Source organism: Lampris incognitus, chromosome 5, assembly GCF_029633865.1.
Source record: "Lampris incognitus isolate fLamInc1 chromosome 5, fLamInc1.hap2, whole genome shotgun sequence".
Taxonomy (NCBI): domain Eukaryota; kingdom Metazoa; phylum Chordata; class Actinopteri; order Lampriformes; family Lampridae; genus Lampris; species Lampris incognitus.
The window spans coordinates 52,666,909-52,692,028 of record NC_079215.1 but is presented as its reverse complement, the minus strand read 5'-3'; the positions used below and the strand labels follow the sequence as shown (position 1 = coordinate 52,692,028).

Here is a 25,120-nt window from a genome sequence, read left to right as displayed (position 1 = left end):
AAGTCCCCTGTGTTATCTACAGAAGACACTTTGTCCTTAAAGTAAGACAAGATTCGGCGATGAGCATGAATCAAGTGCGGCTGGAATTTGGGAATCAATGCCAGCATTACAGCAAGGGCCTATGGTCTATCCAGCAGAGCTGCAGAGCTGCCACCAAGAAGAGGAAGAGTGCATGGTTCAGCATAATAATACACATTTTGCAATATGGAAAATGACATCAGCTACATGCAACCTAGATATGAAAAAGTGGGATGTGACTACTACGGCACTATCCAAAGCCTAAAACACACAGAGCAGAGCATTTTACCTCATCTTCCTCTTCTTCCATCCTGAGCAAAGTCCAGCTGAAACGTGACAACTGGAGATGCAAAATTCTCTCCCCTCTTCTAAAGCTCGGGTCCGCTGTTCTCTTTTTCCAAACCTAATATCCGTCTCTTACTCTCTTTCTCTACGTTATTTTCCTTCCTTTCCGCCCTCTTTTCTGTCTCTCAAACTCTCACATGGAGCTACAAACGGTGGAATCCTGGATATGAGCCCCAGGTACTCGTCTTCCCCGGTTGAAGCCCTGGTTAAGATCCAGTTTTTGCTGGATATGGTGCTGGCAGCCTCCTTCGTTCCCCGCCCTCCCTCCCCCGCCCCAGCCCCCCACAGGCTCTGTCTATCGGGTAAAACACATGAGCTGTGTCTCCGGGCTCCGGGCGCTTCTCCTGGCACAGAGGTAAAGACAGAAGCTGCTACGCTCCTGAAATCTCTGTCATTGCCCTCCACCCACCCATCCACCCACCGTTACACACACACGCACACACACACACACTCTCTCTCTCGTGCATACACACAAATTATGTGTACACCCGCAGGACTTGGTGTGTCGCCAAATGCCAAACAGTCATGGGGTGTCGTGTTTCTGCACAGTCATAGGAGAGTATGTGGGACACATAGGCATACACAAACATGGATACTCTCATATTTATAGGCCGTTGAGGACCAGCCCTTCAGAAACGAGAGTAAAAGAGGGCAATCCTCAGAGGCCAGCGTGTGTGTGTGTGTGTGTGTGTGTGTGTGTGTGTGTGTGTGTGTGTGTGTGTGTGTGTGTGTGTGTGTGTGTGTGTGTGTGTGTGTGTGTGTGTGTGTGTGTGTGTGTGTGTGTGTGGTCATAGCTTTAAAAGGGAAAGTATGGAGCTAATCAATCAAATTATCAGACCCATCACCACATCCAATAAGGCACTTCCAGACGCTGCCGGTTGCTTCTGGTTTGGAGTTGTGTATGCATCTTTTCAGTGTCTTGGAAACTAGAGCGCTATTAATAAGATACACAACGTCTCCGAAAAAGAATGCTGACACACCACCACGTAAGACCCGCTTATGCAGTACTACTATAATACTTTGAGATCTGTCCAAATCAGTGCCAGTTAAACATTTGATAAACACAAATTTATCTGCTGGACTTTTACCAGCCTTGAACTTGGTGGAAGTGTTCAAGTTAACACAATGGTTGGCAAAGTGTCGCTCCGCATAGAATTTGAAGTAATCATCTGAAAAGGAAAGCTTGGCACATGGCACCATGCAGCAGAAACGATATTTATGGACACACACACACACACCTATCCACATACATATATACACCCGTCTCTCGACACAAATACACACACCGTCTCTCTTTCTGTGCGTTGCATCATCTACATCAAGTAATGTGTGCGTGTATGTATTGGTGGGTGGGGGTGTTGGGGGGGGGGGGCTTACAGAGTTAAATCCTAAACTTGGAAAACCCTCAGGCCTTTAATAAACTCGGGATGACACGGCAAGATGACAAGTCTTACATCTCCGGTGAGATTAAATACGAGTGGAATGGAACATGAGACAGACTGAGATGAAGATGACATGGCATAAAAGAGAAGTTCTCACATTCTATCCCCCCCCCCCCCATTTTTCTCCCCAATTGTACCTGGCCAATTACCCCACTCTTCTGAGTCATCCCGGTCGCTGCTCCACCCCCTCTGCCGATCTGGGAAGGGCTGCAGACTACCACACGTCTCCGATAAGTGTGGAGTCACCAGCCGCTGCTTTTCACCTGACAGTGAGGAGTTTCATCAGGGGGATGTAGCACGTGGGAGGAGCACGCTATAACCCCCAGTTCCCCCTCCCCCCTTGAACAGGCGCCCCAGCCGACCAGAGAGGCGCTAATGCAGCGACCAGGACACACACCCACACCCAGCTTCCCTCCTGCAGACACGGCCAACTGTGTCTGTAGAGACACCCGACCGAGCTGGAGAGGTAACACGGGGATTCGAACCGAAGATCCCTGTGTTGGTAGGCAACGGAATAGACCGCTACACTACCCGGACACCCCATTCTATTCTGTTCTGTTCTATTCTATTCCAGGCTATTCTATTCTGTTCTTTTCTATTCTATTCTATTCCAGTCTATTCTGTTCTTTTCTATTCCGGTCTGTTCTATTCTGTTCTTTTCTATTCCGGTCTGTTCTATTCTATTCCAGTCTATTCTGTTCTTTTCTATTCCGGTCTGTTCTATTCTGTTCTTTTCTATTCCGGTCTGTTCTATTCTATTCCAGTCTATTCTATTCTATTCTATTGCAGGTCATTGCAGCCTGTCCATTATTTCCAATGCTGCTGATTTGCCGTCAGACAGTCCTCACTTGTCCAGTTGTTGCAAACTCATTGTGAGACTCCTGCGGTGGGCTCCGTGATGGGCAGCAGAGCTCAGAAAGAACATCTCTGAAATGATAGCCGTCCTGACACTGCAGGAATTACGCAATCTCATTACAGTGTCTCACTCACATTGCAGCCCCCACATATCCCGTGACAGTCAAACAAAACCAGCGAGGCACACGCACACACACACACAGAGCCTAAATCTCTCTTCTTTCTTTTTTTCTATCCGAACCGTAAATGAAAGAGCCGGTATCCGTTGCACCACCTGTCTTCATTTAACTAATGGATGAAGAGCGTAACGTGGCATTGCTGGCAGTGCACGGCCCTCCCTGTCAGGGGACGCGGCAGCACGGACACACGCTAACCTACACACAGATTATCGCTATCACCGCCACCATGACCTCGACTTGGGGGGGACGATGGTCTCATATTTTTTTTTTACATGATAATAAATTGACTTTTTCCTTTTTAAGCCCGAGTGTCATTTTGGGATAAACATTTAGCGGCGAGGGGAAATAAAAGCGAACAGATTAAGGGGTAATATCACTCACCGGGGATTAGCACGGTGGTAGATTAGAGCAGAGCAACTCGGGCCTTTCTGTCCAAGGAGACGGGAGAGACGAGGATGTAGTGTGTGTGTGTGTGTGTGTGTGTGTGTGTGTGTGTGTGTGTGTGTGTGTGTGTGTGTGTGTGTGTGTGTGTGTGTGTGTGTGTGTGTGTGTGTGTGTGTGTGTGTGTGTGTGTGTGTGTGTGTGTGTGTGTGTGTGTGTGTGTGTGTGTGTGGTGCAATGAGAATAAGATGGAGATCTGAGCTGTACTGCTCAAAATAAACACCTGCAATGCAAGGATCACCTGTTTTCAAGCAGCGTGCGACTCATTTGACCAACCCCCCCCACCCCAAAAAAAAAGGGAGAAAGATTGCCTGTTTTTGTTTTCTAAACACACATAACCATTATAAGCTGGCTGGTAATGCTGGGAGTAGTGCAGGCGGTTCCCTGGGTGAAAGAATCCCATTATAGTTTGGCTTTTCCTTTATCTGATGTGAAATATTTGTGGGCGGCATGGTGGCCCAGTGGTTAGCACTGTTGCCTCACAGCAAGAAGGTCGTGGGTTCGAACCCCAGGCCGTCCCAGGTCCTTTTTGTATGGGGTTTGCATGTTCTCCCCATGTCTGCGCGGGTTTCCTCCGGGTGCTCCGGTTTCCTCCCACCATCAAAAAGACATGCGTGTTAGGGTTAATACTCCTGCCTGTGCCCCTGAGCAAGGCAATGGAAAGAAGAACTGGAGTTGGTCCCCGGGCGCTGCAGCTGCCCACTGCTCCCACACAATAGGATGGGTTAAATGCAGAGAATAAATTGTGTTGTATGTATGTACAATGACAAATAAAGTGTATTCTGTGTAGCATCTGTTATGTTGGGATGATAACTGTGCCCCCCCCTTTCTTTTCTGTTAAATTATGAATACAAATTCAAAAGAAATGTACAAAATGTTATAATAAGGTGGCTAATAATTTCTGCCACACTTCATTTATCTTATTTCTCATGCGAACTCTGTCTGGTAAACACAGGGACCCTTCATCGATGTGTAAAACCCATCAAACAGAGGCGGAGAGAGGCAGTTTATCTTCCTTTAGCTCTCATTTACTCCCCCCCCCCCCCCCGTCTCTCTCATTCAGGGTTTCGTCTTGGACGGTCTTGCAGCCTTGGCTCCTGGTTTTGGCCTGAGCCACAGTGTTGCTGCTTTCTAAGGATTGGCTCGTGAGTTCTGAAGTGTAAACACCTCAAGTGGCAGCACTGCGCCGAGTATCGCCCTCCATGATGTCTGTATGTAGCTCCACACCGACAGCGTCGCTGAATAATACATGATAGAAACGATGAAGAGGAGTTTTTGGATCAGAATGCATATGCGGTGCAGCGTAGCTTGTTTCGGAGCAATAAATAAAGACACGGACAAACACCGCAACACATACTGTGCAGAAACATGGACGTGAAATCAAATACGAACCAAGAATAAATTAATCAAATGCATGTTTGCAAAGCACTTAACATTACTGGCTTCAAAAGTAGTTTATTCAAGTGTGCTATTAGTATACTTAAAGGAAAATCAGTGAGTATACTTTCAGTTTACTTTTTAAGTACTTAGCAGAGATATACTAAGCAAAATTATACTTAAGTATACTTAGTATACTATTAGTACATATTCTTGAACTTGAAGTTTACTTAAGCTTACTTAATAAAACAAACTTCAAGTGTACTATTTTTTGTAAGGACTGTGTTGGCAAATGTGCAACAAACTGACAAAAACTCAGAAGAATTGTAATGATTTGGTGTAAAACAGCATTTTTACCATGATCATCTGGTTGCATAGCATAAGGAAACCACTCTTGTTCAAGATACAGGGTGTACTATGCTCGCGTAAGTGTTGAAGTTCACCACTTGGTAAATAAAGTCAGTAGAAACAGTGACGGGATGTTATATGTGCACTCAGTGATCAGACGGGAGCATACGCTCTTGTTTAATCTTGGGATTAAATCACTGCAGATGACTCAAATCCCACTGTCAATTAACCAGATTGCATTTTCAGATTCATACGGGTGACTGCATGCCGGGTATCTACTCGGCGTGTCTATCAGCAGAGTCCCAGGTCTATTGGCTGTGTGGCCGACTCCCTCGCTTAGAAAGACGCTTTGACTCTCCCTGCATTCGCCCCCTTCTCTCGACAGCAAGTTTGATGCTGAGCACTGCTAACGTTTTGCTTTTGACTCATCGTTTGAGCTTTTCCTATATCTGTATGATGATGATGATGGTAAAAATGACATCACAGAGGAGGGATCTCTTGAAATCCCATTAAAACTCAGATGGCATGCTATATGGTAGAGGCCGACCGGGCCTGTCGCGTCATGTTGGTCAGTTTGGCCGAAGACTTAATGAGCTACAACGGGGACACTCTTACGAACCCATTCTGCAGACACCAGTATGTCATGGTAAAATGGTTGATCGTTCAGAGTCATGAGGAGATTGTCTTAATTTAAATTTGCCCACCCATCTGAGTTCGGATTAGACTGGTTTCATACCGAAGGAAAACAATCTGATGAAACTACAGAGCAACCCAACATAGCGGGGGGGGGGGGCTATGTTGGGTCCTTTCATTTGATAACACCTGTTATGACATTCGTCATGGCAATCGTCATTGGAAATATGATGGCTACAACTGCCCTTGTCTATCCATCCATCCATCCATTATCCAAACCGCGTGTCCTGCTGTCTGGATCGTGGGGATGCTGGAGCCTATCCCAGCAGTCATTGGGCAGCAGGATCTGACTATTTATGATGGCTATGACTAGTTTGAATAAAGATGTCATCGAAAGGCCTTAAATCTGTGACCATGGGTGTCTGGGTAGCGTAGCGGTCTATTCCATTGCCTACTACCATGGGGGTTGCCGGTTCGAATCTCCGTGTTACCTCTGGCTTGGTCGGGTGTCCCTACAGACACAATTGGCTGTGTCTGTGGGTGGGAAGCCGGATGTAGGAATATGTCCTGGTCACTGCACTAGCGCCTCCTCTGGTCAGTCGGGGCGCCTGTTCAGGGGGGAGGGGGAACTGGGAGGAATAGCGTGATCCTCCCACGCGCTACATCCCCCTGGTGAAACTCCTCACTGTCAGGTGAAAAGAAGCGGCTGGTGACTCCACATGTATCAGAGGAGGCATGTGGTGGTCTGCAGCCCTCCCCGGATCGGCAGAGGGGGTGGAGCAGCGACCAGGACGGCTCAGAAGAGTGGGATAATTGGCCGGATACAACTGAGAAGAAGATGAGGGGGAAAAATTCTGATAAAACTATAGGGCTTCCCAACATAGCGGGGTCCTCCGTGCAAGGCTGGATTACAGACCGGGCATGCCGGGTGAGTGCCCCGGGGGCCCAGACCACGAGGGGCCCTAAAAGGTCAGGGGTATTCTATTCTTGTATTGTAGGGATCCCCAGTCATTCCCTACAAGGGAAGTTTGTTCCAACCCTGTGTTGCGATGCAGGGCCCAAGCTAGTCTCCACTGATGCAGGGCCCAAGCTAGTCTCCATTGATGCAGGGCCCAAGCTAGTCTCCATTGATGCAGGGCCCAAGCTAGTCTCCATTGATGCAGGGCCCAAGCTAGTCTCCACTGATGCGGGGGCCAAGCTAGTCTTCACTGATGCAGGGCCCAAGCTAGTCTCCATTGATGCAGGGCCCAAGCTAGTTTTCATTGATGCAGGGCCCAAGCTAGTCTCTACTGATGCAGGGCCCAAGCTAGTCTCCATTGATGCAGGGCCCAAGCTAGTCTTCACTGATGCGGGGGCCCCAAGCTACAAAGTCTCTGCAGTAGTTTTACATTTAACAATGTTTAGTGCTGTTTCCGTAGCCTAGCTGATGGGGTGGGGTGGGGGGGCAATGGATGTGCGTGCCCCGGGGCCCCTCTGGTGGGTTAATCCGGCCATGCCTCCGTGGGGTCCTTTCATTTGATAACAGCCTTTATGATGCTCCTCAGGACGATCGTCATTGGAAACATGATGGTTACAACTGATCTTGCGTAAATGATGTAAATATTTATGGTGGCCGTGACAAGTTTAAATAAAGATGTCATCGAAAGGCCTTAAATCTGCGACCATGAATTAGAAAGACAGATGGAAAATAAAGTTTGATGGAGTACTGGACGACAGCTAAACAGATACCACCAAGCCCCGGCCAAACCAGGAGGCTCATACCCGAGAGAGCAACAAAACTCGTGTGTTTTTGCTATCATCTGCCGGTAGACCTCTGTCCTTCAGAATTAAACAAAGATCAGATTCATCTATTTATCTTCCATAGTACTGCACACACACCCCCCCCCGAGTTGCTCAAGACCCCAAAACGAGACCGGGTCCCCGAGGAGGGGATTCAACCCAACATCCCCCCCCATCAGATCTCATCTAATTTTTCGAGCGTCAAACATTTTTTTCGTGTTACTGATATGAATTTGTGTGTGCGTGGGGGGGGGGGTGCACAAGTCATTTGCACGTCCCATTTCCGAGTTCCCGTTCCTCTTGGCGAGAGGGCAGTGACTGACGGTCAACGGCTAAAGTTCAAGGGTGAAGCCCTGTGAGCCGTTTGGTTTCTGCGCCCCGTGACCCCTCCAGAAGAATGTGATCTTGTGTTTTACACCGACCCTCAGCAACGGCACCGACGCACACTGACATTTGCGGCAGCGCCGACACAAACTGTATATGTAAATGTCACTTGCATTTTTAATCACCTGACAAGGGCTCAGATGTGATCACCTGACCACCGGCAAATATGAAGGGCAAGCTTCTCCTGTTGCATGTGTGTGTGTGTGTGTGTTTGTGTGTGTGTGCACTTAAAAAAAATCACTGGCACTGAATCTAGCTTGGCTTCATTCTCAAAGAACAAAAGTAAAACCCACTGTGGTGCAGAGGTCTGCAAGCCAGCCGGGTTCTGATGGGTCCCAATATGCTGACTCAATCCGGGCCGGGCCTTTTTTCTTTTTTTTTTTTTTTAATATAATAGATCGGGCTTGGGTCGTGCCCGGGCTCATTTAACTTCCCATATACATGCAGAGCACACATAAGCCACTGTATGAAATAGTTATACTGATTATATTGTAAATATTATAAATATCATACGTACACATGTACACGTGCGTTACACGTGACAGTTGACACTGGCATGTGTGTGCGTGCGTGTTTGCCTGTATCCGAGAGAGTGTGTGTCAGAGTCAGTGTTGGGAGGGAGGGTTACTTTTAAAATGTACTCCGCTACAGATTACAGAATACATGTCATGAAATGTAATCTGTAACGTATTCCGTCAGATTACTCAATGTGAGTAACGTATTCTGAATACTTTGGATTACTTTAATATTTTCTTACATTTTGTGTAACAGTATATGTAGCATTCACACAATACTACTTACTTGAGTAGACTATTCTTTTTCTTCTATTGTGTCAACTGGCTGAATGCATTTGAGTCCCTTTAAATATGTATTAATAAAGGCTAGAAGAATATGTAAACACAAAAGATCTATGATTTTTAAATCTGGTAAAAAAAAAAGAAAGTAGAGAACTTTTCCATGTCCTTTTCTTTATTTCCATAGCTGTTAGAATGAAAAACCTCAGACAAAGATGAAAATATAGCGTACTGTTTTACTGAATTTACTGTTTAACTAACATTTAGGTATCACTTTCACTGTATTTTGTGTCGCAATCCTCTTAAAATAAGAATGGCACCAAAGAAAAAAATGAAGTAATCCATTAATTTCAAGAATGTAACTGTATTCTGATTACCATACATTTAAATTGTAACTGTATTTGAGTACAGTTACTCATATTTAGTATTCCTAATACGTAACGCCGTTACATGTATTCTTTTACTCCCCAGCACTGGTCAGAGAGAGCTTAAAGGGATATTGGTGTCGGTCTCGGGTCGGGCTCGGGCTGAAAAACTGCAGGCTTTGTTGGGCTCGGGCCGGGCTAAGGCTTGAACCCCCACGGGCCAGGGCCGGGCCAGGGCTGGAGTTGTTGGCCCGTGGAGGACTCTGCCGTGGTCGTGACTACAAGTAGTAGGGGGCCACAGATGAATCAGCTTGGGAGCTGGCACTTCCTGTCTGCCAACCAATGAGGTGCAGGCATATAAATAGTTAGTTGCCATTAAACGGTTGGTGAGTCATAAAAGGGCAACTGCAAGGAGACAAAACAGAGCATGAGGGGAACACACACACACACACACACACACACACACACACACACACACACACACACACACACATGCATACCGCACAGCCCTCACAGAGTTTAACTCCCTCTCTTCTTCCACCTCACCTTCTTGCTTAAGCTACCTTGTGACTACCATAAATCACACAGACAGAGATAGGCTAAGGAATGGGGGGGGTGCATAAAGCTTCACTGGGAAGTCGTTTGAACCCCCTTCTCTCCCCAGTGGAATGCAGCTGAGTGCTGGGGGAGTGGGGGTGACAACAGCTGTACGAGAGAGCGAGGGCGAGAGAGAGAGAGAGAGTGAAACTTTGCGCGCGAAAACGGCAGCTGGGATTGGAGGGCGCTCGCTCCCCAACAGGGTGGTGTTGGCGGTGTGGCTGGTAGTCATGCTGGCAGGGCGGCAGAGTGGGTATGCGCTGACATGGCTGATGCGGGCGGCACCGCGGTGACACAGCAGAACCACCACGCACAGACGCCGGGCTTGACTAACGAGATTAGCCGACAGCCAAGACCTGCTCCCGTGACGGCGACCCCCCCACAAGGTACGTATGTGTGCCATGTGTCGGATCGGGCCTCGGTGAACAGCGCTTTTCAGACGGGCCAACTCTGGGCCCGCTATCGCTCCGTGTTATAGTCAGTCAGCAGCTTGTTTGCTCTGCGTCCAAAAACACGCAGGTTAGATGAACTGGAAACGCTAATCTGACCGTGATTATTGGGCGTGTGAACACCATCAAGGGTGTATGCCTGCTTTTACCCCCGTGTTTGCTGGATAGCCCACCCCAGCCCCCCAGGTTGGTCTCAATCTGGGGACCAAAGGATCATCTACACACTCCGACTCAATACATCCATCCATCCATCCATTATCCAAGCCACGTATCCCAGTTTGGGTCGCGGGATGCTGGAGCCTATCCCAGCAGTCACTGGGCGGCAGGTGGGGAGACACCCTGGACAGGCCGCCTGTCCATCACAGGGCCCACACACTCGCACCTAGGGACAATTTAGTACGGCCGAGTTACCTGACCCGCATGTCTTTGGACTGTGGGAGGAACCCACGCAGACACGGGGAGAACATGTATGGAGAATAATATAAAGCTATATATTAATCAGGGTGGCACGGCGGCGCAGTGGTTACCGCAGTCGCCTCACAGCAAGAAGGCCCCGGGTTCGAACCCCAGGGCGGTCCAACCTTGGGGGTCATCCCAGGTCATCCTCTGTGTGGAGTTTGCACATTCTCCCCGTGTCTGGCTCAATACGTGACTTGGAAATATAACAATGTCTGTGTGCTCACATGTAGTCTTGCACACACACAAACACACACAATAAAACACACAGGTCAGGCTCTTTCCGCTGCTTTAAAGTAAAAATGCATAAATTAAATAAAGTGTGTCCACGGGTCAGCTCCATTAGAGATTTCGTCCTCCGCCCGACAGCTGTCCGTCCGTCCTAAGCTGGAAGTTGAGTCAGCAAATAACATTACCACGCATTACACAAGAAACCCCCAAATGCTGGTTTTAAAAAAGACACAAGAGGGGCATCTGTGTGAGTCAGCACACAAGTGTGTGTGTGTGAGCACACAGACGTCAGTTTTACCAAGTCGCACTACAGGCCTTGTGTTGTGATGATCCTTGGTGCATCCACTGAGACAAAACCCCTTTTCTTGTTATGTAAGAGACTAAAAAAAAAATAATTCTGAATTATGATTTATGACTAAACTAAAGCAATTGTTAAGTGCATATAATGGCAAACATAAACCCATTGCATAATGAAGCTGCATAATGAAACTGACTAAGCCTGGCAGAATTCACACGAGGTTGTAGTTCAGACGACAGGACGGGAGATCATGGATTTTCAACAGAACCGCGTCGGCTCTGCGCCATTATTCTTCGGGGCAACAAGAAGAGCCTCTGAACTTGTAGTTGGTGATGAGCGGCACCCTTTATGTAATAATCAGCACAACTCTAAATAGGCGGCATGGAGGCGCAGTGGCTTGCATGGTCGCCTCACAGCAAAAAAAAAGGTCCTGAGCTCGAACCCCGGGGTCGTCCAACCTTGGGGGTCAACTTGGGTGGTGCTCTGTGTGGCGTTAGCATGTTTTCTGGGTGAGTTTCCTCCCACAGTCCAGAGACATGTAAGTCATGGGAATCGGACGGACTAAACTGTCCCTAATGTGTGGGCCCTCTGATGGTCTGGAGGCCTGTACGGGGTATCTCCCCGCCTGCTGCCCAGTGACTGCTGGGATAGGCTCCGGCATCGTGTGACCCCGATTGGGACAAGTGGCTTGGATAATGGATGGATGGATGGACTCTAAACAGAACTTTGTTTCAAGGGAAGACCTAGGGAAAAGACATCACCATCAAATCCAGCCAGGACTATGGGGTGCCACTGTGAGATCAGGACTACTGTACTGTTTTCTGTGCAATCCCAATCCCGCGCCACAGAGGCGCCTCACTCAGAAATGTCTTCTGAAACTGCCACGGTTGTCCTCCGGCGTATCCTTGCTTGAGAGTCTAACAGAATCGCCTTCATCCACGTCTTGATCGACAGTCATCACAATTTGTGCAAATGATAATAACAACAGGAGACAAACAAGGACACATAGGGTTACATAGGGTGTGAAGTGCGACTGTTGTGCAACCTTGTTGTGAACACGATGGCACGGCATCCATGTCTTCAGTTTGTTCTTGGACGTTGCTCTTGTATTGCATCATCACATCCCGGCTGGACTCCTAACACTGACACCGCGAAACAGACGCTTTGCAGCGGTTCAGTAGTTAGCTCGGCTGGATCACGTTGCTAGCCAACCAACCACCCCCCGAAAAGCAGGCTGATGAAAAACCGGTGTTTCTGTGAAATCCTACCTCGAATGAAACCACGTGGGCAACACCAAGTAATCGAATACGGGGGGGGGGGGGTTTGTATTTATTTATTTGGGGATTTTTCTCCCCAATTGTACTTGGCCAAGTACCCCACTCTTCCGAGCCATCCCGGTCGCTGCTCCCCCCCCCCCCCCCTCTGTCGATCCGGGGAGGGGCTGCAGAGTACCACATGCCTCCTCCGATACACGTGGAGTCGCCAGCCGCTTCTTTTCACCTGACAGTGAGGAGTTTCACCAGGGGGACGTAGCGCGTGGGAGGATCCCGCTTCCCCCCAGCCCCCTCCCCCTCCCCCCTGAACAGGCACCCCGAGCGACCGGGACACATACCCACATCCAGCTTCCCACAGCCACGGCCAATTGTGTCTGACGATCCCCATGTTGGTAGGCAACGGAATAGACCGCTACGTTATCCGGACGCCCGGAAATCCAAGTTTTAAATGCACCCGGAAATTTTCCTTTTTCTTTTTTTTGTTGCAACATCTAGTCTAGAGCATGCTGTTGAAGTTTTTCCCAGCTTGTCATCATGCTGGGAGCTGGGATAAGGTGATCTGCAAGGATGGAGAAGCTTTAAAAACCAAACTGCTGGGCTGAAAATGATGTAATGGTAGCGCTCCATAACACAGCGGCGTACTATTCCTCACACGGGATGAAAATGTTCCATTAATTAATTAATTAAAACAAACACAGAAGCAGCTATGACAATCACACACCCCAGGAGACAACAGGAGGGAGGCCAGACCGTGTCGAGGACTGATCATGCAGTCCTTACCTGGTTACACGTGCTGATGTCCACTCCACCTTTCAGGAATTCCAGGACTTTGTCGATGTTCCCGGCCCTGGCAGCCCGCAGGAAGCTGGTGTTACTGTCAGACTGCGGAGACGAGGGGGAGAAAAGAGTTCAGCTATACAAGGAAAAAAAAAACTCAACCGTATCACACACACTGCCTCCCATCCTCCCACTGGCCTTCCCGTCCTCCGCCTCGCTTCAACAGCAAAGCGAGCCATGAACACACAAAGAACGACCCGTTCTTCACCTTACCCCCATCCGGTCCGAGGTACGGGTGAACCGCTTGGACAAGAGCCTGCAGGACTTAGGTCCCCTCCGCCATAGCGTCTCTGTAGCCACGTCCCACTGAATGTCATGTGGTGTGTATGTGTGTAGCATGTGTGTAGCCATGGCTGTCTACCTATATGTGTAACTGTATGGCTGTAGTATACAGGTATAGAAGCACACTTGTATTTTTTTATTGTCTTATTTTTTCAAAAATCCCCCCCCCCATTTTTCTCCCCAATTGTACCCAATTACCCCGCTCTTCCGAGCCGTCCCGGTCGCTGCTCCACCCCCTCTGCTGACCCGGGGAGGGCTGCAGACTACCACATGCCTCCTCCCATACATGTGGAGTCGCCAGCCAGGGAGGAGTTTCACCAGGGGGATGTAGCGCATAGGAGGATCACGCTTTGCCCCCCAGCCCTCCCAAACAGGTGCTCTGACTGACCAGAGGAGGCGCTAGTGCAGCGACCAGGACACACACCCACATCCGGCTTCCCACCCACACAGGTCCAATTGTGTCTGTAGGGACGCCCGGCCAAGCCGGAGGTAACACGGGGATTTGAACCGGCGATCCCCGTGTTGGTAGGCAAGCTTGTATTTTAAACAAATGTCCAGAAGGAGGATTATAAAGAGTCTATCTAGACTCTTTAAAGCGTGCCAGAAAGGGGAACACAGTGGATGTGACAGCAGGGTTGGCGTTCGCACAGACTGGTAATGTTTATTCTGGATAAATTAGATGCTACTGTCGCGACCCACTTCCAGAAGAGAAAAACAAACTCTCTGCATCACATCTGAGAGATAACACTGATTTAGCTCAGTGAGCTAATATTGCTCCAAACATCTTATTTCAGCCCATATGAGTCAACTAATGCTAAAAGATGCTGGGAAAAAAAACAAATCTGCTTTTGCTGTGGATGGTGATCAGACACACACACACACACACACACACACACACACACACACACACACTCCGGCCTTTACCTACATAGAGAGTTATGTATGCAGGCAGGGGGTGCCGCCAGGGATTTTGCGCCCCTATAAAGAATACGACTGAGCGCCCTTTATTTACTTAATAAATCAAATAATTATTTGATTATTTTCCTGACTTCTCTAAACATTCAACCCCTTCCTTCCTCTGCCTTCATCCCATGCTACCAGCTTGCCCAGCAACCCCCTCATCAACAGCTTCTCCAATACGGGACCCATCTTCTTATTTTGACAAATTTACATATGAAATGCTCTCAACAGAAAGGAATTTGATGCCGCCGTAGCCCAGACTCAACCTGTGGGCTCCTTCTTGTGGCTCTCTCCTTCCTGTGGATCGCGAATCAGTGAGGTCTTCGACAAGATCTGGCCGTATGCCATTGGGTAATCGGGTGGGATAAGGGGAAAGAAATGTATTAAAAAAAAAAAATTGGGCACCGTTGTGGCGCCCCCTCTGGTCTGGCGCCCTTAGAATCGTCACAACATTATACCCACTTATGGCACCACTGTATGCAGGCCACTGGTTATGAATATACCACCTGTATGTTTCACAAGCAGACGCCCCTAAAATGTGAGCCCTGTTCCTCTGCGGATGTAACGGGAGAGCGACCACTCCGAGCCCCTGACCTATATCCCATATTGTAAACATTCCTCAGGCCAACCTGCGTCTGCCCCACCGGCTCACTGTAACGTTACTCCCAGTCCAGACTGGAAATATCTGGGCTTATAGGGTCACTGGTATATGCCACATGTTGTCTCCCCTTACAGACATATCGACCTAAAATTTGGAATGGGGGGGGGGGGGGTGAGTGATGATGGACCGTGGAGATGTTAACGGACATATTGCTACAAGGCTTTAACCTTACAAGCACATGTTATACGAGGTGAATGTTATCCTGAACGCACAAAGGATGACTAGTTGTCGTATTGAAGTGGGTTTGTGTTGCCACGGTGTGTTCTCCTCTTCTTAAATGCAAGGCGCCAGCCTGCTCATCAGGAGCAGTTAAGGGTTCGAGGCTACCATGCAAGGTGCCAGCCTGCTCATCGGAAGCCATTAAGGGTTCGAGGCTACCATGCAAGGCGCCAGCCTGCTCATCGGGAGCAGTTAAGGGTTCGAGGCTACCATGCAAGGTGCCAGCCTGCTCATCGGGAGCAGTTAAGGGTTCGAGGCTGCCATGCAAGGTGCCAGCCTGCTCATTGGGAGCAGTTAAGGATTCGAGGCTACCATGCAAGGTGCCAGCCTGCTCATCGGGAGCAGTTAAGGGTTTGAGGCTGCCATGCAAGGGGCCAGCCTGCTCAACGGAAGCAGTTAAGGGTTCGAGGCTACCATGCAAGGCGCCAGCCTGCTCATCGGGAGCAGTTAAGGGTTTGAGGCTACCATGCAAGGTGCCAGCCTGCTCATCGGGAGCAGTTAAGGGTTTGAGGCTACCATGCAAGGTGCCAGCCTGCTCATTGGAAGCAGTTAAGGGTTCGAGGCTACCATGCAAGGCGCCAGCCTGCTCATCGGGAGCAGTTAAGGGTTCGAGGCTGCCATGCAAGGTGCCAGCCTGCTCATTGGGAGCAGTTAAGGGTTTGAGGCTGCCATGCAAGGTGCCAGCCTGCTCATTGGAAGCAGTTAAGGGTTCGAGGCTACCATGCAAGGCGCCAGCCTGCTCATCGGGAGCAGTTAAGGGTTCGAGGCTGCCATGCAAGGTGCCAGCCTGCTCATTGGGAGCAGTTAAGGGTTTGAGGCTGCCATGCAAGGGGCCAGCCTGCTCAACGGGAGCAGTTAAGGGTTCGAGGCTACCATGCAAGGCGCCAGCCTGCTCATCGGAGGCAGTTAAGGGTTCGAGGCTACCATGCAAGGTGCCAGCCTGCTCATTGGGAGCAGTTAAGGGTTCAAGGCTGCCATGCAAGGCGCCAGCCTGCTCATCGGGAGCAGTTAAGGGTTCGAGGCTGCTATGCAAGGCACCAACCTGCTCATCAGGAGCAGTTAAGGGTTCGAGACTGCCATGCGAGGCGCCAACCTGCTCATCAGGAGCAGTTAAGGGTTCGAGGCTGCTATGCAAGGCACCAACCTGCTCATCAGGAGCAGTTAAGGGTTCGAGGCTATCATGCAAGGTGCCAGCCTGCTCATTGGGAGCAGTTAAGGGTTCGAGGCTGCCATGCAAGGCGCCAGCCTGCTCATCGGGAGCAGTTAAGGGTTCGAGGCTACCATGCAAGGCGCCAACCTGCTCATCAGGAGCAGTTTAGGGTTCGAGACTGCCATGCAAGGCACCAACCTGCTCATCGGGAGCAGTTAAGGGTTCGGTGTCTTACTCAAGGACACTTTGATGCGCTCGCCGCCGGAGCCGGGAATCGAACCGGCGACCTTCTGATTACTAGACGACCCGCTCTGCCTCCTGAGCCATGCCGCCCCGTGTCAGTGAGGTCAAGACAGAGACAGGTCTTTGAGACGCTGCCTTGCAGTTCATAGGAAGGCCTGCAGAATCCACCTCTCTCTGTGGCGTGTTGGGGGTCAAGGGTGAAACTCTCCTTACAAGATGTCACCCCACACACACAAACACACACAAGGACTTTCCTAGAGGTGAAGAACTCGACACAACAACCTAGTCCTGAGAGATGATGTTTGAACTTTCACTGCAAACATTTTTTAAAGTCAATAAAGTTGTTACAACAAGCAAAGCCTCTTGCATTTCTCTCTCTCTCTCTCTCTCTCTCTCTCTCTCTCTCTCTCTCTCTCTCTCCCCAGCTCTTACCAGTCCATCATCATCTTCAGATCCAGAATCGGCAGCCGCGCCACAGTAGTCGGTTTGTTGGTTTAAATCCACATCACTCCCAGAAGTCTTTGCAGCGTTATGCGACCCGCAGGCCTTACACATCGCTGCGTTACCCATGGTTCACAACCAAGTTTTGTTTGTTTTTTGACACAACCCTAAAAATGCGGCCCCTCCCTGTTGCCTATCAACGCCCGGGACGCACCAAAGCAGAGACGTTGAGGTTTCCTCACCCCGCCAGCCGAGTCCTTACACCGCTCCCCCGTTCTCATAAGGCATGCACACTGAGCAGTCCATCTTTCCACCTGTCCACGCTGTGTCCAGCCAACGCATCAGCTTTTCAGACGCACACATTCAGCCCGTCTTTCACGTTGTCCCTCTGCCTGCCACCAGTTAAACCCTCCCCGCCGCCTCCGTCCACTTCCCTTACTTCTCTTTATCTCCCTTTGCCCCGGCAAAATCCGACCTGGGGTGGCTGTAGCGTTCTCTGGGTGTGTGAGTCGAGCCCGCCGAAGGCCCTGTCCTGCCCTCTCTCCCTCTCTCCGTGAGAATAACAACTGCAACCATACACACTTTGCTCCCGCTGCCAGCTCAGGCCTCTCCCACCCTGGCTATTTTTACCCCACCGGGTCTGCAGACCCTCTCTCCAGCTGGTCTCCCACCCCGTTGCCGCGTCCGCCCGCTGAGCGGTGTGCGGCAGCTGGGTCTGGGTGGGAGACCCGGAGACCGCGTGGCCTGCAGTGCTCTCTAGGAATGCCGAGCGTCACGGCGGCAAAGACGGCAGATGAGCCTTAACACAGACAGACCCCAGATCAGGTTACATTTAATGCAGTTGCATTGTTTGTCATCGGGGGGTATGTAAAACACGTTGAGGGAACCTCGTTTAGGTAACAGCATACCCGCCAAGGTGGCTGAAGCATTTGGCGGACAAGCCGATATCCTGGTTAAGGTCTCGCCTTGTATATGGTGTCAATCTGCACACGGATCCTGAACACAAGCTGTATATGTTGCGAGCCAACCAAAGACTGTGGACGTGACCGTGTTCGGAAGATAACACAGACTGCCAAATTCCTATGGCAGCAATGATCAGGGAAAATAAAATTAATAAAAATCTTAATTTACGTGATAATATGCTACATCTCACTGCCATTGCCCAATCAGGAATGTCTGGCAGCACGGTGGCGCAGTTGCCTCACAGCTAGAAGGTCCTGGGTTCGAGCCCCGGGGTAGTCCAACCTTGGTGGGTCATCCCGGGTCGTCCTCCGTGTGGAGTTTGCATGTTCTCCCCGTGTCTGCGTGGGTTTCCTCCAGGTGCTCCAGTCCCCCCCCCCCCCCCCACAGTCCCAAGACATGTAGGTCAGGTGAATCAGCTGTACTAAATTGTCCCTAGGTGTGAATGTGTGTGTGGGCCCTGTGTGATGGCCTGGTGGCCTGGCCAGGGTGTCTGCCCGCCTGCCGCCCAGTGACTGCTGGGATAGGCTCCAGCACCCCCGCGACCCTGAGAGCAGGATAAGCGGTTTGGCTAACGGGTGGATGGACGTTAACATGCTCATGGATTTGTTTTCTCAGAACGATGAAACCTAGACTTGGAATTCTTCCAGCTCTCAAATCCGAGGTGTCAAATGTGACTAAAAAGGCCCACACCTTGTATAAGCTCAAGTCAGGTCATGAGAGGAAGGGTCTCCCAACATGCAACAGAGGCAGTTGTGTGTGTGTATGTGCACTAGCTTGTGCCAAGATTGTCACCCAGTCTGCTCATCTGCTGGCCTTGGGTCCGCTCATTGACCAGATCTGGATGGGATCTAGACGGGGACGCTGACCTCCCCCTCCGAGTATCCCCCAGCATGCCGACTCAATATTGATCCGGCGGTGGGCTTTGGTGGACTCATTGTCAGTTTGTGTGTGTGCAAGTCTTTCGTCCCATCGCCCCCCACCCCACCCCCAGCCTGGCTGTGCCGCGTACCGCCCATACGGCGCTCGGACCGATTAACTACCAGCTGTAATCCCGCTATCTGTACGGGGTCCTGGGTAGACCGACATGAACCTCTTCATGTAATGAAGGTGAGTGGATTATACTCTGCAACGCATTCTGTCCCAGTTTACCACTGGAGCAAACACACACACACACACACACACACACACACTACACTGCCAGTAAACAACCAACTTAGCCAACTCATAGCATGCTTCAGTGGCTACCCCTTCTCCATTTCCATTTGTTGTTGTTTTTTTAATTTATTTCTGATTTTTCTCCCAGTTTAGTGGCCAATCGAGACCGGGGCGCGAACCCCGCTCCCCGGTGGGCAACTGCATCGACACAAAGCCGACGCTTAGGGGAGGTCTGCGGTGGTGTAGCGGACACCACCGCGGACCTCCCCATTTCCATGTGTTTGTCATGCTCGTTCCTTCCCCTTAACCACTGCTATTGTGTCACATGTGGTAAGGATGTTCCTCTCTCCCATTTTCGGCAGTAAACTGCACCCCTTCATTGGTACAGGACATGTAATCCGGTGTGGATACAGTATCTTCGTTACGCTGACAGAATCCCCTCCCACGTCACAGCTGTCACCCCGCTACGCAGGTACAGTCCTCATCATCCACACACTGACCTCATCATCCACACACTGACCTCATCATTCACACACTGACCTCATCACCCACCACACTGACCTCATCATCCACACACTGACCTCATCACCCACCACACTGACCTCATCATCCACACACTGACCTCATCATCCACACTCTGACCTCATCATCCACACACTGACCTCATCATCCACACACTGACCTCATCATTCACACACTGACCTCATCACCCACCACACTGACCTCATCATCCACACACTGACCTCATCATCCACACTCTGACCTCATCATCCACACACTGACCTCATCATCCACACACTGACCTCATCATCCACACACTGACCTCATCATCCACACACTGACCTCATCATCCACCACACTGACCTCATCATCCACCACACTGACCTCATCATCCACGCACTGACCTCATCATCCACACACTGACCTCATCCTCCACACACTGACCTCATCACCCACCACACTGACCTCATCACCCACCACACTGAACTCATCATCCACACTCTGACCTCATCATCCACACTCTGACCTCATCATCCACACACTGACCTCATCATCCACACACTGACCTCATCATCCACACACTGACCTCATCATCCACCACACTGACCTCATCATCCACCACACTGACCTCATCATCCACCACACTGACCTCATCATCCACACACTGACCTCATCATCCACACACTGACCTCATCATCCACACACTGACCTCATCATCCACCACACTGACCTCATCATCCACCACACTGACCTCATCATCCACACACTGACCTCATCACCCAGACACTGACCTCATCATCCACACACTGGCCTACGAACACGCCAGGAAGCCAAAGCGTGGGTCCGTTTTCCACTGTGATTGGTATGACGGGTGGAAAGAGTATGTACCCCCCCCCATCCCCCCGATGGTATTATGTGTGTGCTTTACCTGCCGCTTGCGCTCAGCCCTCTCACGCTGGCGTCGCCTCCTCTCTCTGGCCTTCTGCAGGGCTCTGAGCTCCGGCGGCTGCTCGAACTCGCGAGCTTTCTTCAGGTGGGCCGCGGCGTGGGCCATAGTTCAACCTCTCTCTCCCTCTCCCCCCTCGCTCGCTCTCTCTCTCTCTCTCTCTCTCTCTCTCTCTCTCTCTCTCTATGACTTACTATACTCTCTCTATCACCTCCAGTCGTCGCCTGACGGTTAAAACAAGAAAACCAAGAGCGAAAACAAAGTATTGTCTCATCAGTTCACCGAGAGATCAGTACAGCGGACTCTAGCTCAATATCCACCCGAGGAAGGCCTCTGCGGACCAGTGTTGTGAAGAAGAAAAAAAGACTCAAAATCACCAGGAAGTCCTGTCCTGCCCTCATCTCCTGGTTGCGGTTGTCATCTTTCCCTCTTTCCTCATCTTACTCTTCTGTTCATGAATTCAGAGGACAGCTGACGGATTTTAACATTCATACACAAAGCACACCCCACCCCTTTACACACACACTCACACACAGACACACACACACACACACACACACACACACACACACACACACACACACGGGCACTATCCTCCAATCAGTGGTGTGTGCTGGTGTGAGGACAGAGGGATGGAAGCTGGGAGGGGAGGTGAATGGCGAGTGTAAAACACATCTGGCCCCTCTTACAACACAGACTCACACGCACAAATGCGTGACAAACACACAGACACGGCACGTACAAAACCACACACACACGCAAATAAAGACACACATGCACACAAGCGTATGTACACACGCACACGCACACACAATTCCTCAACTCTAGATATACATCTGAGCCATTTAAACAGGAGTTGTAAAAGGGTTTGGTCATCTGTGTGTGTATTTGTGTGCAGGTTTATAGAAAAAGACACATTTTATCTGTGTATTGTGTGTGTGTGCATACGTCTGTGTGTGTGTGTGTGTGTGTGTGTAGACATGTGCATGTGTGTTAGAGAGCGTGTGTGTCTGCATGCCATGCATTCATAAACTGATGAGTCAAAACATTATAAGGACCTGCCCGATACGCTGTTGGTCTTCCCGCCTGCAACCAAAATAGTGCCGACCCGCCGAGGCGTGGACTCCACAAGACCCCTGAAGGTGTCCTGTAGTACCCGGCACCAGAACATTAACTGCAGATCCTTCAAGTCCTGTAAGATGTGAGGTGGGGCCACCGTGGATCGGACTTGTCGGTCCAGCACATCCCACAGATGCCCGGTCGGCTTGAGCTCTGGAGAATTTGGAGGCCAGGGCAGCACCTTGAACACTTCATCATGTTCCTCAAACCATTCCTGAACAATGTGGCAGTGTGGCAGGGAGCACCATCCTGCTGAGAGAGGCCACTGCCAACAGGGAACACCACTGACATGAAGGGGTCTACCTGGTCTGCAACAATGTTTAGGTAGGTGGCACGTGTCAAATTGACGTCCACATGAATGGCTGGACCCCGGGTCTCCCAGCAGAACAACGCCTAGAGCATCACACTCCCTCCACCAGTGTTGGACTCGTTACTCAGATGTAATCTATTACTCATTACTAGTTTCAAAAGTAATGTTATTACTTATTACTCCCTGTGAACGGTAGTTCGTACACTACTCGTTAAATGACTTTTGTTACAACCCACAAAATTGGTAATCGCGTCCTTTCCCCTCAAAATTCAGACTTCGCATGTGCACCTCTGTGTGAATGACAGGGTAATCGCCGGTGAGCGTAGCTAAGGCTTCAAACCTGTAGCGTAGGCAGAAATCACAGTGTGGGGGAGCACAGAGAAAATCAGGTGGGCTTAGCCCGTCCAAGACCATCCACCCATCCATTATCCGAACCGCTTATTCTGCTCTCAGGGTCGTGGGGATGCTGGAGCCTATCCCAGCAGTCATTGGGCGGCAGGTGGGGAGACACTCTGGACAGGCCACCAGGCCATCCCACAGGACCTAAGATACCTAGGGACAACTTAGTACGGCCGATTCACCTGATCTACGTGTCTTTGGAAGGAAACCGGAGCACCCGGAGGAAACCCACGCAGACACGGGGGGAGAACATGCAAACTCCACACAGAGGACGACCCGGGACGACCCTCAAGTTTGGACTACCCCGGGGCTCGAACCCAGAACCTTCTTGCTGTGAGGCGACCGCGCTAACCACTGCGCCACCGTGCCGCACACAGAGCAACATCCGCATAAAATCCACCCAAAAGAAACTACACCCAATAAACAATAATATCGAAAAAGACAATAGGCTATTACAGTCCGAAATTGTAAATTAGCTTACTTTTGATGATTACGGCAGGAGACGGCAGGGGGGTGTCGTTACTGCTTGGCACTGGCGCAGGAGTAGGTGTCCGGGTCGAGAATGATGGCGGAACTTGTGCTGAATTCTCTTCCTCCTGCTCCTCGCGACGTCTTCTTGTGACAAACTTAAGCAAACGGCGTATTTCTGCGAGCTTCTCATTGTTGTGTTGTTGTAGTAGGCGCTTCAGGAGGTTTGAGGTCATGTTTGTTCGTTTCATCTTTCCTCGCAACAAAATCAAAATCTTCCTTCTTCTTCTTACTTCTTATTCAGCGGTCGCCGCAGCGGAGTTTTTTGGTTTCCATCGGTACCCTTGACCGATCCTTGACCGATCCGGTATGGAGCCTCGACCGATCCGGTGCGGTCTTGTCAATCCGCATACCGATTTGGCAGAATTTTACGTCGGATGCCCGACAAAATCAAGTCAAGTCAAGTCAAGTTAAGTCAAGTTTATTTATACAGCACATATAAAACAACCACAGTTGAGCCAAAGTTCTGCACAAGTTTAAAATACAATATAAAATAAGTGACACATGAATATAAAAATATATGTAAAGAAGACATAAAATCAAGAATATAAAATGTAAACAATAAAACATAAGAGTAAAAGTATATTTCCACAATAAAATCCCGGTGTCAAGCTCAACTTGAATTGAATGCCAGCGAGAAGAGGTAGGTCTTTCACCAAGATTTAAAAGTCTCTAGGGTCTGAGCAGATCCTATGTGTACTGGCAAGTTGTTCCAGAGACTACCCAGTCGCACGGACTTTCGATCGTGATACCATCACGATTATGACCTGATTTACGTGATGTGGTCACGACTCGAGGGTTAGGGATAGGGTTAGGGTTCTATCAGATCGTGACCACATCACGTAAATCAGGTTATAATCGTGATGGTATCACAATTATCAATTAACGTGATGCCATCACGAAAGTCCGTGCGACTGGGTTGTCCAGAGAGCAGGGACAGCCACAGTAAAGACTCTGTCGCCCCTATTCTTAAGCCTGGATCTGGGAACACGTAAGAGTATCTGGTTTGTTGACCTGAGTGCTCTAACTGGTGTATGATGATGTATTAGCTCAGATAAATAAGATGGTGCCGGCCCATTTAAAGACTTAAAAACAAGTAATAAAATCTTAAACTGGATCCTAAAACAGACAGGAAGCCAATGAAGGGAGGCCAGTACAGGTGTCATCTGATCACGTTGTTGCTTTCCTGTCAGAAGGCGAGTGTCTGCATTTTGTACAAGCTGCAGGCGACGAAGCGACGACTGAGCTACACCAACATACAATGAGTTACAATAATCCGAACGAGAGGTAATAAATGCACAACTTACCCTTTCAAGATCATTTGGAGGGAGATAGGCCTTTACTTTTCCCAGAAGTCATAATTGAAAAAACTTGCTTTGACTACTGAGCTTATTTGTTTATCAAAGTTAAAAGAGCTGTCAAAAATCATACCAAGATTCCTAACAGAAGAGTGACGGTAGGAAGCTAAAGGGCTAAGAGCGCTATCATAACCAGCCAGAAGATCAGGTTGTCCATATACAATTATGTCAGTCTTATTTTGATTTAGTTTCAGGAAATTTAACTCCATCCATGTTTTGACATCCTTTAAACAACTAAGCAAAGCCTGTACAGAATCCCAGCTGTTTGTTTTTATAGGCAGATAGAGTTGCAAATCATCAGCAAAACAATGAAAATACATATTATATTTTTTTTAAATGGACCCCAAGGGCAGCATATACAATAGGAAGAGAATGGGACCCAAAATTGAGCCTTGTGGGACCCCACAGTTAAGTAGGGTCACAGTTAAAGAGAATTGGTCTATATGGACAGAAAAGCTTCTATTTGACAGCTAAGACTTGAACCATTCTAGGGCAGTACCTTTAATGCCTACACACAGCTCAAGACATCATAAAAGAATATAATGGTCAACCGTGTCAAAGGCAGCAGTCAGGTCTAAAAGCACAAGAACAGCAGAGTTCCCAGAGTCCATAGTTAAAAGAAGATCTTTAAAAACTCTTAAAAGGGCTGTTTCAGTGCTGTGACGTGATTTAAAACCAGACTGGAACTTTTCAGAAATGCCATTAATTTCTAGGTGCGTTTGTAATTGTACATAAACTGCTTTCTCTAAGACTTTTGAAAGAAAAGGCAGCTTAGAAACTGGC

General features: G+C 49.4%; 1 protein-coding gene across 1 annotated transcript in view; it reads right to left on the bottom strand.

The window, feature by feature from the left end:
• LOC130113037 (ankyrin-2-like) overlaps positions 1-20,731 on the bottom strand; it is a 121,425-nt gene extending 100,694 nt beyond the window's left edge. The window contains exons 1-2 of the mRNA XM_056280553.1: positions 20,606-20,731; positions 13,046-13,147 (exon numbers count right to left, since the gene is read on the bottom strand). Coding sequence (XP_056136528.1) covers positions 13,046-13,147; positions 20,606-20,731 — 228 coding nt within the window. The remainder of the gene's footprint in view (positions 1-13,045; positions 13,148-20,605) is intronic.
• Positions 20,732-25,120: the final 4,389 nt, after the last annotated feature.